We start from the raw sequence: 15,164 nt of genomic DNA, 5'->3' as shown, positions 1-15,164 counted from the left end.
ATATTACCCAAAATTACCCCCTAAATAAAAATTACCCCTTAAAGATGACCAGTGTTTAGTACTTCACCATTTTTTAAGTACATGACTTTTCTGAATACAAATCAATACAAAACAAATGTAGATGTAGATCTGGTGTACACACAATTCCTAAAGATCAACAACATTAAACCATTTAGATTTCACTGTATGAAGCAGATGTATAAACTGGTGTTAAACACACAGAGTTCAGTGGGCTTCTGAATGCAGATTGTTGGGGGGGGGAGGGTGGGGGGCAGATCGAGGGGGTAAAGATTTCAGTCATATGACTGAGTCTCAGCTAAAAGAGAATTCCCAAAATTCCTCAGCTCCCGTCTCAAAATCAGCCTATTAAAGGCAGCGAGCTCAGGAAGAGCCTTTTGTACTCTAGTCAAAATGGAGCTATATATATATATATATATAATAGTGTATGTACTATAAAAGAATATGAAGAATAATAAATAATACCAATTATTGTACTAATAATACAAAAAATGAAGAGAGCACTTCAGTTTCTGAATCAGTTTCTCTGATTTTGCTAATTATAGGTTTATGTTTGAGTAAAATGAACATTGTTGTTTTATTCTATAAACTACAGACAACATTTCTCCCAAATTCCTTACTATCAGATATACCTGCAAAAAAAGTTTTTTTCATTTAGTTTTCTAATTGTACAACATTTTTAATATTTTGTAATAAAAATCTGATCGTATAATCCAACCTATTTTTTACAAGATGGAAAAATTGAAAAGTGTAAAAAATCTATTAAAATGTATAAATATGTATATATTTATATATTTATTTTATTGCTGGAATTTAGATCCTGATGGGGAAATGAAAAAGAGGAAAATTAGGAACAAACATAAACCTTCTTCAGTTTCTTTCTGATAATGCTAAACAGACAAAAATTAATAATTTTTTTAAATAGTTTTATACCCAATTTTCTATTTTGCTTCAAAGGGTCAGAAAACTGAACTGATAAACATTATAAAATTACTTAAAATCCTGACTTTAACTGAATTAAATGCAGCTCTGTAAAAAATAAGATACCACTTAAAAAAATATGAGTTTCTTTGATTTTTACCAAATTAAAAACCTCTGGAATATAATCAAGAGGAAGATGGATGATCACAAACCATCAAACCACCAAACTGAACTGCTTGAATTTTTACACCAGGAGTAAAGCAGCATAAAGTTATCCAAAAGCAGTGTGTAAGACTGGTGGAGGAGAACATGATGCCAAGATGCATGAAAAAAAAACTGTGATTAAAAACATCATGGTTATTCCACCAAATATTGATTTCATGGGTGGAAACTTACCAACCTATAGAGCTAAAGATGAAATAAACTAGTTTATAATTAGTGTTTTATTAGTTTGATTTGGTTCTCCTTTTTATCTAATTTTAGGACAGAGATATAGAAAGTAGGGATGAACTGAAGAATGTAAATAAATAAAACTACAAACACCATGAAACTAGTTTTTATTTGAAAGTCTCAGTAATGTTCCTAACACAATCTAACTCTGTATAATGTGATCAGATTATTTAATGCTCGTCAGATATGGAGAGAATCAGATATAAAAGGGAATGCATTCATCTTTTCCCCCCTGACACACTTTAAACACCAGAAACAGAAGAAATAATAATAAATAGATCTTGGCGAGGACAGAGAGGGAGTTTAATATGCTGCAGCTGAAACACTGGAACTACTTGGTTCATTTAAATTATCAGAGGAGCAAAGAAACCTTAGTGGCCGTCAGACATTTACATAAATCATCAATCAATAATCAATAATCAAAAATAACAGATTGGTATAATTGACCAATTTTAAAACACACACACATATTATACACACACACACACACACACACACTTTCACACATCTCACACACATCCGCATCCCAGAGGCTAAATCCAGTCATAATGAAAATAATGAAGCAGATGGATTGTTTGGTATAAAATGGGCTTTAGACAAAAATAAGAATAATACATCTCTATTCCCACTAATCAACCAGCTCTCTTTAAACTTTAAACAATTAAACCTTATTTACAAGAGAGACGGGAGCGTTTGGCCACTGTTGTTTTATTTATTTATTCATTTATTTAATTATTCTATGGATATTTACCGTGAGAGTTCTGGCGATGTGTAACTCTGTCATAAAAAATAATGACTTTGGAGAGACTGAAGCTTAACAGTGAGTATACAAAATATTAAAACCAAGCTCTTCTAAAATGATTCCTGATACACAGTAATAATAATCATAATCATAATAATAAAACAGACGCTTTTATTTGTTCTCTAAATCATAGAAAACAGAGGCTAGTGACATATACTCGAATACACAAATACTCGAATACCCAAATACTCAAATACTCGAATACTCGAATACCCAAATACTCAAATATTCGAATACCCCAATATTCAAATACCCCAATACTCAAATACTTGACTACTCAAATACTCGAATATTCAAATACTCGAGTACTCAAATGCTCGAATGCCCGAATACTCAAATACTTGAATACTCAAATACTTGTACTAAAAAAGATGAGTTTTGTGTTTTTTCCAGTTGACGTACTGACGTGATCCGACAGTATTTATAGATTGTTTCCTCTACAGAAGGGAAATGGTCTCTTTAACCTACAAAACAAAATAAAATAAAATAAAATAAAATAAAATAAAGGCCAACGACAAACGACAAAGTGGAAAAGTGCTTCCCCCCACATCAGATCAGCCGTCGCGATTTGCATAAAGGAATACAGTAATATAATCCTCAGAAATCAAGGAGAAAACAGTCTGAACACACGACAAAATCACATTCCACAACATTTAACGATTAGCTCTCATTCCTACAGGAAAGAAAAGAAAGAAATGCCTGCACCTTCTTTTGGTTTATACATTTTACACACAGAAGATCTCTCGCTCTCTCTCTCTTTCTCTCTTTGATACCAGTTTAAAATAAGACTACCTTTATAAAGGGTTTATAAATGGTTAACAATTAGTTTACTAATGGTTAATAACTTTAATAATCATTAATAATCAGTTATAACACATACGTAGAAAGGGCAACAATACACAGGGGTTAAACAACGAAACTGAAACACCTGTCATCATTTTAGTGTGGGATTTTAGGTTTGATGGCTAAATTGGAGCAGCCTGGTGTTCAATCTTCATTAATTGCACATTGCACCAGTAAGAGCAGAGTGTGAAGGTTCAGTTAGCAGGGTAAGAGCACAGTTCTGCTCTAAATATTACAATGCACACAACATTATGGGAGACATACCAGAGTTCAAAAGAGGACAAATTGTTGGTGCACGTCTTGCTGGAGCATCTGTGACCAAGACAGCAAGTCTTTGTGATGCATCAAGAGCCACGGTATCCAGGGTGATGTCAGCATACCACCAAGAAGGACCAACACATCCAACAGGATTAACTGTGGACGCTGTAAGAGGAAGCTGTCTGAAAGGGATGTTCGGGTGCTTACCCGGATTGTATCCAAAAATCTACGTATGTGTAATAACTGATTATTAATGATTTTTGAGGCATTTACAACCTAATTAGTAACCATTAATTAACTAACTGTAAACCATTTATAAACCCTTTATAAAGGTAGTCTTATTTTATAGTGGTACCCTCTCTCTCTTTCTCTCTCTCTCTCTTTCTCTCGAAGATCTCGTGATCAGAGGGCGACTCTTGGTCAAATACGCCAACATTTTAAAGAGACATCGAAGCTTTATAGATTCTGCAAAACTGAAACATACAACAGCTCTGTACACAGAACAGAATAAAGGTGCAGTGAGGGTTTATCTCTCTTTCTTTATCTTTCTCTCTCTTTTTATCTATCTATCTCTCGTTCTCTCTCTCTGGTCAGTGCTCGGGGTTGTAGGTGGTGTAAAGGTCTCCAGCTCCACCCAGGTGTTTGAAGAGGAAAGGAGGATGAGGGGAGGAAGAGGAGGAGGAGGAGAAGAAGGAGGAGTTTAATGAAGAAGATCCTCCACTTCGCTGAGCCGGGCATTGTCCCTGACCTCGTCGAACGTGTACTTTTTCACGATCTCTCCGTCACGGAAGACTGTGTGAAGCAGATCCTGCAGAGAAACACATACAGGATAGATTAATAAAATTAAGCAATAACAATAATCATAACTAAAAAAATATATTACACGTTATAGCCTGAATCTCGAGTGTATTATTATGATTATACCACAATTCCATTATCATTATCTCTGTTTATTGAAAGATTTTAAAGAGTTAAAGAGGAGGAGAAAATAGGATCTGTTTGGTTATAAAAACTCCACCAGTTAAAATAGTTCCATTACTGCTCTGTTTGTTTGTAGCTGTGCTGTTTGGTTTGTAAGCGCTGTATTGTTGCTAGGTTACCTGTATGTGGCGGAGTAATACAGTAATACATAGAGAGCTTCGGTTACAGTTGCAGTTACAGTGCATTACCGGCTGATAACGGTACTCATAGAACCAACGCCTCTCAGCCAATCACATTGCAGGATCAGAATTAACTGTGGTATAACACACATTGAGACATACAGTAATACCAAACCTGAACACAGCAGTGCATGCTGGTATTCCATACAAACACAAACTTAAATGTATTTTATATTTTATTGAGATTTTAATTGATAGTCCAACACAAAGTAGTTTGTAATTGTAATTTAAATAAAAATCTGGAAAGTGTGGCACTCAAAAGTATGCAAGGAGTATGAATACTATGAATACTTATATAGGATATATAAATATATAGGTGCACCGGATTATATGACACATTTTAAGCGACACTAGTAAGAAACAGGGGTGTCGCCATGTTTCCATTTTAATTCAGAAGATCTCACCACTGCATGGTGATGGTGGTGGGGGGAATACCTAAATTAGTAAATAATAAGTAAAGCTAAATTAAGTAAACAAAACTGTAGTTCTTAAAAATATATTTTTCTTTCAAGTTAAACAAGTGCTGGATGTTAATCTACACAGATTTCTCTCCTGAAAACGGTTTATTTGGGTGAATAAAGCACTTCTGTTTATTTACAGTAAACTTAGATTACCAGATTTACACTAAGGCTGGGTGCAGCAGCATTAGCATTAGCATCTGTACTTCAGTGGAGTGTCTTTACTGCTCCTTAATACCTGTTTGATAGAATTCATACATAAGGAGCACCAGATTATAAGGAGCTCTGATGATTTTTGGGGAAAATTTAAGTATTTTAAGTGCAGCTTATAGTGCAAAAAATATGATACTGTAATTAATCTAACTCTAATAGTAATTAAAGTTCCTGTGAGTAAAACACAGTAATGTAATTGATAATAAATGAATATTTAGATGGAAGGAAAGAACGTACCACTCCGTACTCCTCCATCTCACCCTTCCCCTCCTCCAGAGTGACGAAGTGTCCGCTCTGTGTCCTGTGGAGAGACAGACGTCCCTTCTTCGATCGTTTATTAGGATCTGCTACAGGATCTTTAAACACGTTTACCTGCAGAAACAACAACACAAACTCACCTTCAGAACAACAGAGTCAATTTAACTCAATCTAAACTAAACTATAACAGAAACAGATTTACAGATAAAAAATAAAAACAATCAGAATGTGTTTATTTATGAAAGGCTTGTCGAATTCTGATTTATTTTTTATTCTATTTCTAATTTCTTCCCAATTCACAAGTCAGACTCCGCCTCTTTTTGAGCTGCTGCTGATGCTGTAGCATTGCCGAGTAAAGTGTTTTATTATTTCTATTGCATTTTTATTTTATTTTATTATGTAGCAACACCTTAACAACCACCACAGAAACATATAGCATCACCTTAGCAACACCATAGCAACCACACTACACACTATACACACTAAAAAAAATAAGTACAGATTTGTAATTAAAGGAGTATAAAGTTCGTCTCTGGGGCTGTACCTTATATTGAGGTACAAAAAAGTACCTTTCAGTGAAAGTCATTTGTGTACCCATGTTTTTTTTGTGCCAGTAAAGATTATAAACATTATCATCATGTCACGAATACCCAGGCAGGGAGACGAGGAGGCGGACACAAGTGCAGGTAGGGCGAAATAAATAAATAATTTATTAAATAAATAACAAAGAAACAAGTAAACACGTATCAAAGATAATAAACCAAAACAAACGAGAGGAACTAGTGAACATAAACTAAACAAACAAGAAGTACTAAATATATATATATATATATAAACAGGGAGTAAATAAACAAAGAATAACCAAAAACCAATAACCAAAATAAACAGTGAAACAAAATAACATAAACCTAAACAAACAAGAGATACAAGAAATAGACTAACAGGGCTAGGGATATATATACAAGGGAAGGACTAGAATTAAACAAGGAAATAAACAAGAAGTTAAACTAGGTAAAACTAAACTAAGCAGGGCAAGGGAGGAAAAACAATGGATAAAAACAGGAAACTAGAAATAAACAGAAAAACACAGAATAAGGAGCAAGGGAAACAAACTAGGAATAAACACGGAACTAGGGCTTTAGCAACACAGAAACGCAGAGAGACAGACAACAGGTGAAGGTGCAAAGACTGACTGAGACAAAGTGGCAGAGGAGGGCTATTTAAAGAAACAGGAAACACACTATAATTAGAAACACCTGGGGAAGGGGCGGAGCTACAAATGAGACACAGGTGGAAAAGTACTGAGACGGGAGACACAGGGGAGCACAGGTCACGTGGGGAAGACACACAGAGACACGAGACGAGGCCAGGACGTGACACATCAACTGTATATGTGTCAAGAACTTGATGATCCAAAATTGTCTGGCTTTCAAATAAAAAAACTGTGCAATTAAAAAAAAAAAATATATATATATATAGTTTATTAGTTCAGTGATACAGAATAATGAACTTTTAGCAGGTTAAATGGTACAAATTTGTACTTATTGCTGTTAGGAATGACTTTGTACTTCAGAGGAATCAAATCTGACCCTGTAAAAAACAATATTGTGGGTACAGTTATAACGAGTATAAAAAAAACCTATATCATACCATCATATGTTTTTTTTTAGGAAATTGACTTTTTAGTTATAATTGTCTTAATTATACTGTTTACCCTTTACTATAAACCTTATTGTGGTGCATCACTGTGTGCATCACAAATAATACAAATATATTCACAAAAATTATATTTAATGTTTTTAAACAAAGTTAATATACTGCTCTATTCACAGCAGGGCTGCACCTAATACATATTCTATTTAATTTTATTTATATAGTGATAAGTTTAGTTCTAAGTTTCACAAAGCAGCTTTACAGAGAAAATCAGGTCCACACCTCTATATGAGCAGAACCACAGAGACGCTGATTACTGTGGAAAAACTTCTTTTACATTAAGATTACTTTTTTAGTAGTCGACTAATGACAATTACTATTTTATTGATTAATCGATTTTAATTTTTTTAAAGCTCAGCTGCTTGAAAATTAGGGTTTCCCTCAATGTATTAAATCAAATAAAGGTTAATTGATTGATTGATTAATAGCTGAGTGACTGAGCTACAGATCTGCTGAGTTTGCTGAGTATCAGGGTGTGTTTTGGTCTCACCCCGAGTCCGTTCGTCACCACGTAGCTGCATTTAAAGGAGCAGTTGAGGAGATCCCGGGTGAGTTTCTGCAGGAGAGCACCTCCCGACCCAAACGTGATGTTCTCGATGCTCCACCTGTGCTGCTTCATCCCCTCCACTATCTACAAACAACACAGATCAAACACATTAATACAGTCAATTAACCCCACAGAGAGAAACGCTGTTTATTAAAGAATCTGTACCTCCTGTAGAGTGTTGATATCCACGCCGTCGCCCTGAATCACCCGGATATACGGGGGGAGAACTTTATAGCCCTTAGAGTTCTCCACCGGCGCAAACTTCTTCCCCAAAATCTCCAAAACCTGCAGAAATAAACAGAAAGGGATGATATTTAGTAGTGTAGTATCAGCTGGCCGATTAAATGGGTTGATTAATGCATATTAAAGGCATCGGCTGATATCTATACTGCTAAAAATGACAATTTCAACAACGCATCATACGCTTTGTTTATTAATGGAACTAAACTTTCATTCAATTAACCCAAAAGAGCTCATGGTAATATATGTGTTTAAACAGAAACAGTAGAAGATAAGTCCTCTAGATATTATACTAATATTACCTTATTCTTCACACTATAAGGAGCACGGGATTATACTGAGCATTATGCGACACTAGTAAGGAAAAGGGGTGTCGCCATGTTTTCCATCTTTCATCAGTGGGTGGCGAGACCTGTAAAGCTTAGTTAAGTAAATCTAAGCTAAGAAAACAAAACGGTGATTCTTAAAAAAAAAAAAAAAACATTTTCTTTTAAGTTAAAGGAGTGCTGGACTTTAATCTACACAGATTTCTCTCCTGTAAACTGTTTATTTGGGTGAGTAAAGAGCTTCTGTTTATTTACAGTAAGATTAGATTTACAGATTTACACTAAGGCTGGGTGCAGCAGCATTACTTGGTATCGGGTGTAAAGTCAGGGTTCATACACGTTTTAATCAATAAATAATTTTAAAAATTCCATGATTTCTTTATGACTTTTCCGTGTATTCAAGGCAAATTTCAATAATGAGAAAATGTGTTTCAGATCCTGAGAGCTCCATTGTTTAGGGCTAAATTACTAAATTAACTCTAAGCTGATGTATTTGTGAGCTCCAAAAAGCTTTACTCAGTCAATAAATGGAAACATGTTTGTGAATTGCACATTTCTATCACTTTTCCAAAACTTTCTGGGTATTTTTATTTTTATTTTTCAAAACTTATTCAGGCCTGGAAAATGCTATTTTCAAATGACGTGACTTTTCCAGGTTTTTCAGTACGAGTATTAGTATACATGCATCTCTAATTATTAATTTATCCTATTATGTCCTAGCTATATATCACATCACCTCTATTCCAGCACTAAATCTCACTGCTGGAGTTTTTACCTTCAGCACGGTGTCTAGAGGGTTTCCAGAGTCCGGTCGAACCACCAGCGGAGCGTCCGGACTCCTCATCTCCACCAGCGCCCGCAGATCCTCCCCCCAGATCTTCTCACAGGCGTTGTAGATGTCGTAGCTGTCGCTGACGATGGAGACGGGGACGGAGGGGAACTGCTTTATGATGTGCTCGAAGGCGTCCTTCTCGTGGTCCTTCCCCCAGGCAGTGATCGTACTGAGAGACGCAGGAGAAGAGGAAAATACAGCAGATTAAAATAAATCAGAGTAAAATAAAGCAGAGTAAAATACAGCAGATTAAAATAAACCAGAGTAAAATAAACCAGAGTAAAATACAGCAGATTAAAATAAACCAGAGTAAAATAAACCAGAGTAAAATAAAGCAGAGTAAAATAAAGCAGAGTAAAATAAAGCAGAGTAAAATACAGCAGATTAAAATACAGCAGAGTAAAATAAACCAGAGTAAAATAAACCAGAGTAAAATACAGCAGATTAAAATAAACCAGAGTAAAATAAACCAGAGTAAAATAAAGCAGAGTAAAATAAAGCAGAGTAAAATAAAGCAGAGTAAAATAAAGCAGAGTAAAATAAAGCAGAGTAAAATAAAGCAGAGTAAAATAAACCAGAGTAAAATAAAGCAGAGTAAAATAAAGCAGAGTAAAATAAAGCAGAGTAAAATAAAGCAGAGTAAAATAAACCAGAGTAAAATAAAGCAGAGTAAAATAAAGCAGAGTAAAATAAACCAGAGTAAAATAAAGCAGAGTAAAATAAAGCAGAGTAAAATAAACCAGAGTAAAATAAAGCAGAGTAAAATACAGCAGAGTAAAATAAACCAGAGGAAAATACAGCAGATTAAAATAAACCAGAGTAAAATAAACCAGAGTAAAATAAAGCAGAGTAAAATAAACCAGAGTAAAATAAACCAGAGTAAAATAAAGCAGAGTAAAATAAACCAGAGTAAAATAAACCAGAGTAAAATAAAGCAGAGTAAAATACAGCAGAGTAAAATAAACCAGAGGAAAATACAGCAGATTAAAATAAACCAGAGTAAAATAAACCAGATTAAAATAAAGCAGAGTAAAATACAGCAGAGTAAAATAAAGCAGAGTAAAATACAGCAGAGGAAAATAAAGCAGAGTAAAATACAGCAGAGTAAAATAAAGCAGAGTAAAATACAGCAGAGTAAAATAAAGCAGAGTAAAATACAGCAGAGTAAAATAAACCAGAGTAAAATAAACCAGAGTAAAATAAACCAGAGTAAAATACAGCAGAGTAAAATACAGCAGATTAAAATAAACCAGAGTAAAATAAACCAGAGTAAAATAAACCAGAGTAAAATACAGCAGATTAAAATAAACCAGAGTAAAATAAACCAGAGTAAAATACAGCAGATTAAAATAAACCAGAGTAAAATAAATCAGAGTAAAATAAATCAGAGTAAAATAAATCAGAGTAAAATAAACCAGAGTAAAATAAATCAGAGTAAAATAAATCAGAGTAAAATACAGCAGAGTAAAATAAACCAGAGTAAAATAAACCAGAGTAAAATAAACCAGAGTAAAATACAGCAGATTAAAATACAGCAGATTAAAATAAACCAGAGTAAAATAAATCAGAGTAAAATAAACCAGAGTAAAATAAACCAGAGTAAAATACAGCAGATTAAAATAAACCAGAGTAAAATACAGCAGATTAAAATAAATCAGATTAAAATAAACCAGAGTAAAATACAGCAGAGTAAAATACAGCAGATTAAAATACAGCAGAGTAAAATACAGCAGATTAAAATAAACCAGAGTAAAATAAACCAGAGTAAAATAAACCAGAGTAAAATACAGCAGAGTAAAATAAACCAGAGTAAAATAAATCAGAGTAAAATAAACCAGAGTAAAATACAGCAGATTAAAATAAACCAGAGTAAAATAAACCAGAGTAAAATACAGCAGATTAAAATAAATCAGATTAAAATAAACCAGAGTAAAATACAGCAGATTAAAATAAATCAGATTAAAATAAACCAGAGTAAAATACAGCAGAGTAAAATAAACCAGAGTAAAATAAACCAGAGTTAAATAAACCAGAGTAAAATACAGCAGATTAAAATACAGCAGAGTAAAATAAACCAGAGTAAAATAAACCAGAGTTAAATAAACCAGAGTAAAATACAGCAGATTAAAATACAGCAGAGTAAAATACAGCAGATTAAAATAAACCAGAGTAAAATAAACCAGAGTAAAATAAACCAGAGTAAAATACAGCAGATTAAAATAAATCAGATTAAAATAAACCAGAGTAAAATACAGCAGAGTAAAATACAGCAGATTAAAATAAACCAGAGTAAAATACAGCAGATTAAAATACAGCAGAGTAAAATAAACCAGAGTAAAATAAAGCAGAGTAAAATAAAGCAGAGTAAAATACAGCAGAGTAAAATACAGATATCAGTGTTAAATATGACTAAACACAAAAAAAATCAGAACTTTATTCTGTGTGGAAATTTCAAATAGACTGAAATCATACTGAAGAGTAAATGTGAAAAAAACTATCAATAACAACCACTAGAGGGCGCCAGAGTCCATAATGTTAGGATACATGTTGTTTCAAATTAAGAGCGTTCTTTTAAAAAATAAATTATTATTATTATTATACATTTGTATTATTTCTTTTTATTATGTATTATTTACTTCTGAAACAAGAAAATTCATACTAAACACCTTATTTTAAAACACTGTGATTTTGTGGGATTGGAAAAAGAAAAACCTCCATCCTGAGTTTAAAACTCATTCTTAACTCATGTAAATTCATTTTGTTACCATAACTGTTTCTATTGCATTTACTAATCATTATTTACAGTTATATTACCTAATATTACCACCACTGACACAATTCTCTTTAAAAGTTATTATTATTGTTTTAGTTGTTATTTTATGCTGTATTTTTATTTTTCTTAATTGATTTATATATTTTTGCGTAACGTTGCATGTATATCGGTTTGTGGCTTATTCTACTGTCAGTATGTAGAACATGTATAAATCAGTTGTATTTACAGAAAAAACAGATGCAGAATGTGAAGAAAACGACTTAAAAAACAGATAACAATTTTAGCACAGCTTTCTTTAAGAAAATAAATATTTTAAATTGATCCATAAACAGTCTATAAACAGAAGCGGCCACAGTTCCAACTGAAAAATGTAGTATGTTCCTGGTTTTGGAACCAGACTTTTGTTTGTGGCGACAAACTGGTTCAAAATTAGGTTCACAAACCAGAATGATGCCGGTTCCACATCAGTGGAAAAGCGCTTTACTATACATATATATCTGTATCGGGTTCCAGTTCTTTTATCAGGGGAGAATTTCACCTCTTCCTCTTATAAATCTGATCTGAAAGTCAGAGTTACGCTCCTGAACAAGCTGAAGTGTAGAGAATAGAAATGTGATTGGGTCTAATCTGAGTTCTAGATATTCTGAAGGTGTTTATCAGGTGAAGGTTCTTACCTGTGTTCTGCAGCCGGTACAGAAAAACCCGGCACCGGATCTTTCGTTCCGTAGTATTTCTTAATCACTCCGATTCCGGCGACGGTGTCGGTTCCTTTAAAGTTTACTAAATGTGCTGAAGCTCCGATTCCAGCCGTCTACAAACCACACAAACACAACCCCTCCTTACACACACTGAACTATATTACATATATTATTAATATATATATATATATATATATATATTACTGCTATAGATTATAGATACACCCCTGTATCTCACTACTCTTCTCCTCACCTCCTGTGATGAAACTCCTCTGTATCCGAAGTCGTGGAGTTTATATTCCAGTCCCTCCAGGTTTCCAGACGTTTCCAGCAGATATTTAGCCAAAATCTTCTTCTGCTCTCGGGAATTCGTCGCCACGGTGATCGGGTACCAGATCTGCACCAGGATAGTCTGTGGAGATTAATATAAATAAAGACAACACTTGCTTTAGGTAAAGGTAATTAATCATATACTATAACTTTTATCAGACAGACATCTATACAGTAGGGGAGGGACAATATATATTAATACTGCAATATATCATAATATACCTTTTTAATCCTATTGAGTCAGATTTTTCCGAATCATTTTTTCAAATCAGATTTGAGGGGGCACTGAGTGGTCCAGTGGTCTAAAGTGCTGCCACTATGAGCGGGAGGTCGCAGGTTCGAATCCCGCTCATGCAGCTTTACCATCAAGCTGCCGGCGTTCAGAGGGAGCACAATTTGCCCTGCTCCCTCCGGGTGGGTACAGTACAGTAGATGGCGCTCTCTCTTTCCCCTCATCACTCCTAGGGTGATGTGGATCAGCACAAGGCTGCGTCTGTGAGCTGATGTATCAGAACCGAGTCGCTGCGCTTTCCTCCGAGCGTTAGCGCTGTGATGCTACTCGGTAATGCAGCATCAGCAGCAGCTCAAAAAGAAGCGGTGGCTGACTTCACATGTATCAGAGGAGACATGTGCTGGTCTTCACCCTCCTGGTGTGTTGGGGGGCATTACTAGTGATAGGAGGAGTCCTAGTGAGTGGGTTGGGTAATTGCCCGTGTAAAGTGGGGAGAAAATGGGAAAAATTTGAAATAAAATTATTTTATATGTGGTCCTAAATCAGATAATTTACATTTCCAGTGAATGTGAACCGACAAGAAAGACCAATCTGATCTGAGGAAAAAAATCTGATTTGAGAAAAGTGGCTTGTAGTGTGTACGCGCTGTGCCCAGGGACCGGGGGCATCTGGCAGGGTTCAGGGGGGCATCGCTTTGTTTTGGACCAGCCAGCCAGATCACTATTATCACATCCAATCTACCCCTACTGCCCCCCCCCCCCCCCCCCCCCCCCCCCGATTCATCACACTCTCTATAATCATACTCAAACTCAGTGATGTTCTGCTGTAAAGCCTTGGAGAACGCCCTGCACTACAGCATTCATACAGCATTCATACAGCATTCATACAGCATTCATACAGCATTCATACAGCATTCATACACTCAGCGCTTTGTGAAGCACTTTTATTTCATTAGGTTTACATGTAATGCACACTCCTTTACCCATAACATTAGATTAACAAAACTTAATTTAATAAGAGTTTCCGAACACTGAACTCGATCAGAGGGAGATCTGTGGAATGAGAAAACGCCCAGATAATGGTTTCATCTGTAATTTATATAAAGAAAAGAACTTCTTCTGTGTTTCTTTTTTTCTAGTGATTATAATGATGAAAGTGTGAATGTGCTGTAAGTGTGTAAGTGTGTAAATGATGCTGCAGTAGTAGAGAGTAACAGCACAGCTTTACTACAGACTACAGAGTAAGACTGGTACTTTCCAGCTGATTTTTTTATCAATACTAAAATGACTTTTCTTCAGTTTTTAGTTTATTATTTTGACTGTGGATCTTTAAGCTGAGCTGAGTCTGACTGAATGGAGTCTGACTGTGTTTATTAGTGCAGATGTTCAGCACAGTCACATGACTATAAATCCAGTAACTTTAATAAGCCGTCATGTGACTCTAATAAACGGGGGAATCCCACCTTAACTTTCCTTAAGGAGGAGAATCACTGATCCTGCAGGAGCTGCTGAAGATAATTCAATACAATTATTCCTCACACTCTGCTGTAGAGTACTGTAGAGAGAGGGCTCTACATTTACAATTATATTATTATTATTATTATTAGTGTAAGGAAATTCTTCCATTGTTATATATTACATTTCTGCTTGTTTTCTTGCTGGTTTTAATGTGTACTTTGGTACGCAGAGTCCCCTTTGCTCAGCTCTCCCTCTTGCCCCGCCCCTAAACCCATACATCACCCAGTGCCCCTCCCAAACTGCCCCTCCCATTTTTTTTTTTGCACTTTACAAATTTGATCTGAGGGTGGAGTCAAATTAATCAGGGGGTTTAGTTAGACTGTAACCCTATATGGCATAAACTATATTTTCGGGAGGGAAAATATAATTTTTGACGTTTTAGAGTTCATTTGGACAAATCAAACTTAAATTTATATTCTGACTTTTGATAACAAGCTAATAATCAGTTGGATCAGGTGTTTTAGATTAGATGAAGTTCCCAAATCATACAGTGTATCGCCAACACTTATCTCCAAAATCGCAACTTTACAGGAGAGAGACAAAAAACCTTTATTTTAGGTCATTCTAAAGAAGAG

At 34.8% G+C, this 15,164-nt stretch overlaps 1 protein-coding gene across 1 annotated transcript in view; it reads right to left on the bottom strand.

The window, feature by feature from the left end:
- Positions 1-1,479: 1,479 nt before the first annotated feature.
- The window catches only part of nampt1 (nicotinamide phosphoribosyltransferase 1), a 33,226-nt gene continuing 19,541 nt past the window's right edge, over positions 1,480-15,164 (bottom strand). Inside the window, exons 5-11 of the mRNA XM_022666577.2 lie at positions 12,764-12,922; positions 12,487-12,623; positions 8,983-9,208; positions 7,807-7,926; positions 7,585-7,725; positions 5,361-5,495; positions 1,480-4,100 (exon numbers count right to left, since the gene is read on the bottom strand). Of these exons, the coding sequence (XP_022522298.2) occupies positions 3,993-4,100; positions 5,361-5,495; positions 7,585-7,725; positions 7,807-7,926; positions 8,983-9,208; positions 12,487-12,623; positions 12,764-12,922 (1,026 nt within the window). The 3' untranslated portion in view covers positions 1,480-3,992. The remainder of the gene's footprint in view (positions 4,101-5,360; positions 5,496-7,584; positions 7,726-7,806; positions 7,927-8,982; positions 9,209-12,486; positions 12,624-12,763; positions 12,923-15,164) is intronic.

Source organism: Astyanax mexicanus, chromosome 2 (assembly GCF_023375975.1).
Source record: "Astyanax mexicanus isolate ESR-SI-001 chromosome 2, AstMex3_surface, whole genome shotgun sequence".
NCBI classification, from domain to species: Eukaryota; Metazoa; Chordata; class Actinopteri; order Characiformes; family Acestrorhamphidae; genus Astyanax; species Astyanax mexicanus.
Note: the sequence above shows the minus strand (reverse complement) of the source record. Positions and strands in the feature narration are given on the sequence as shown.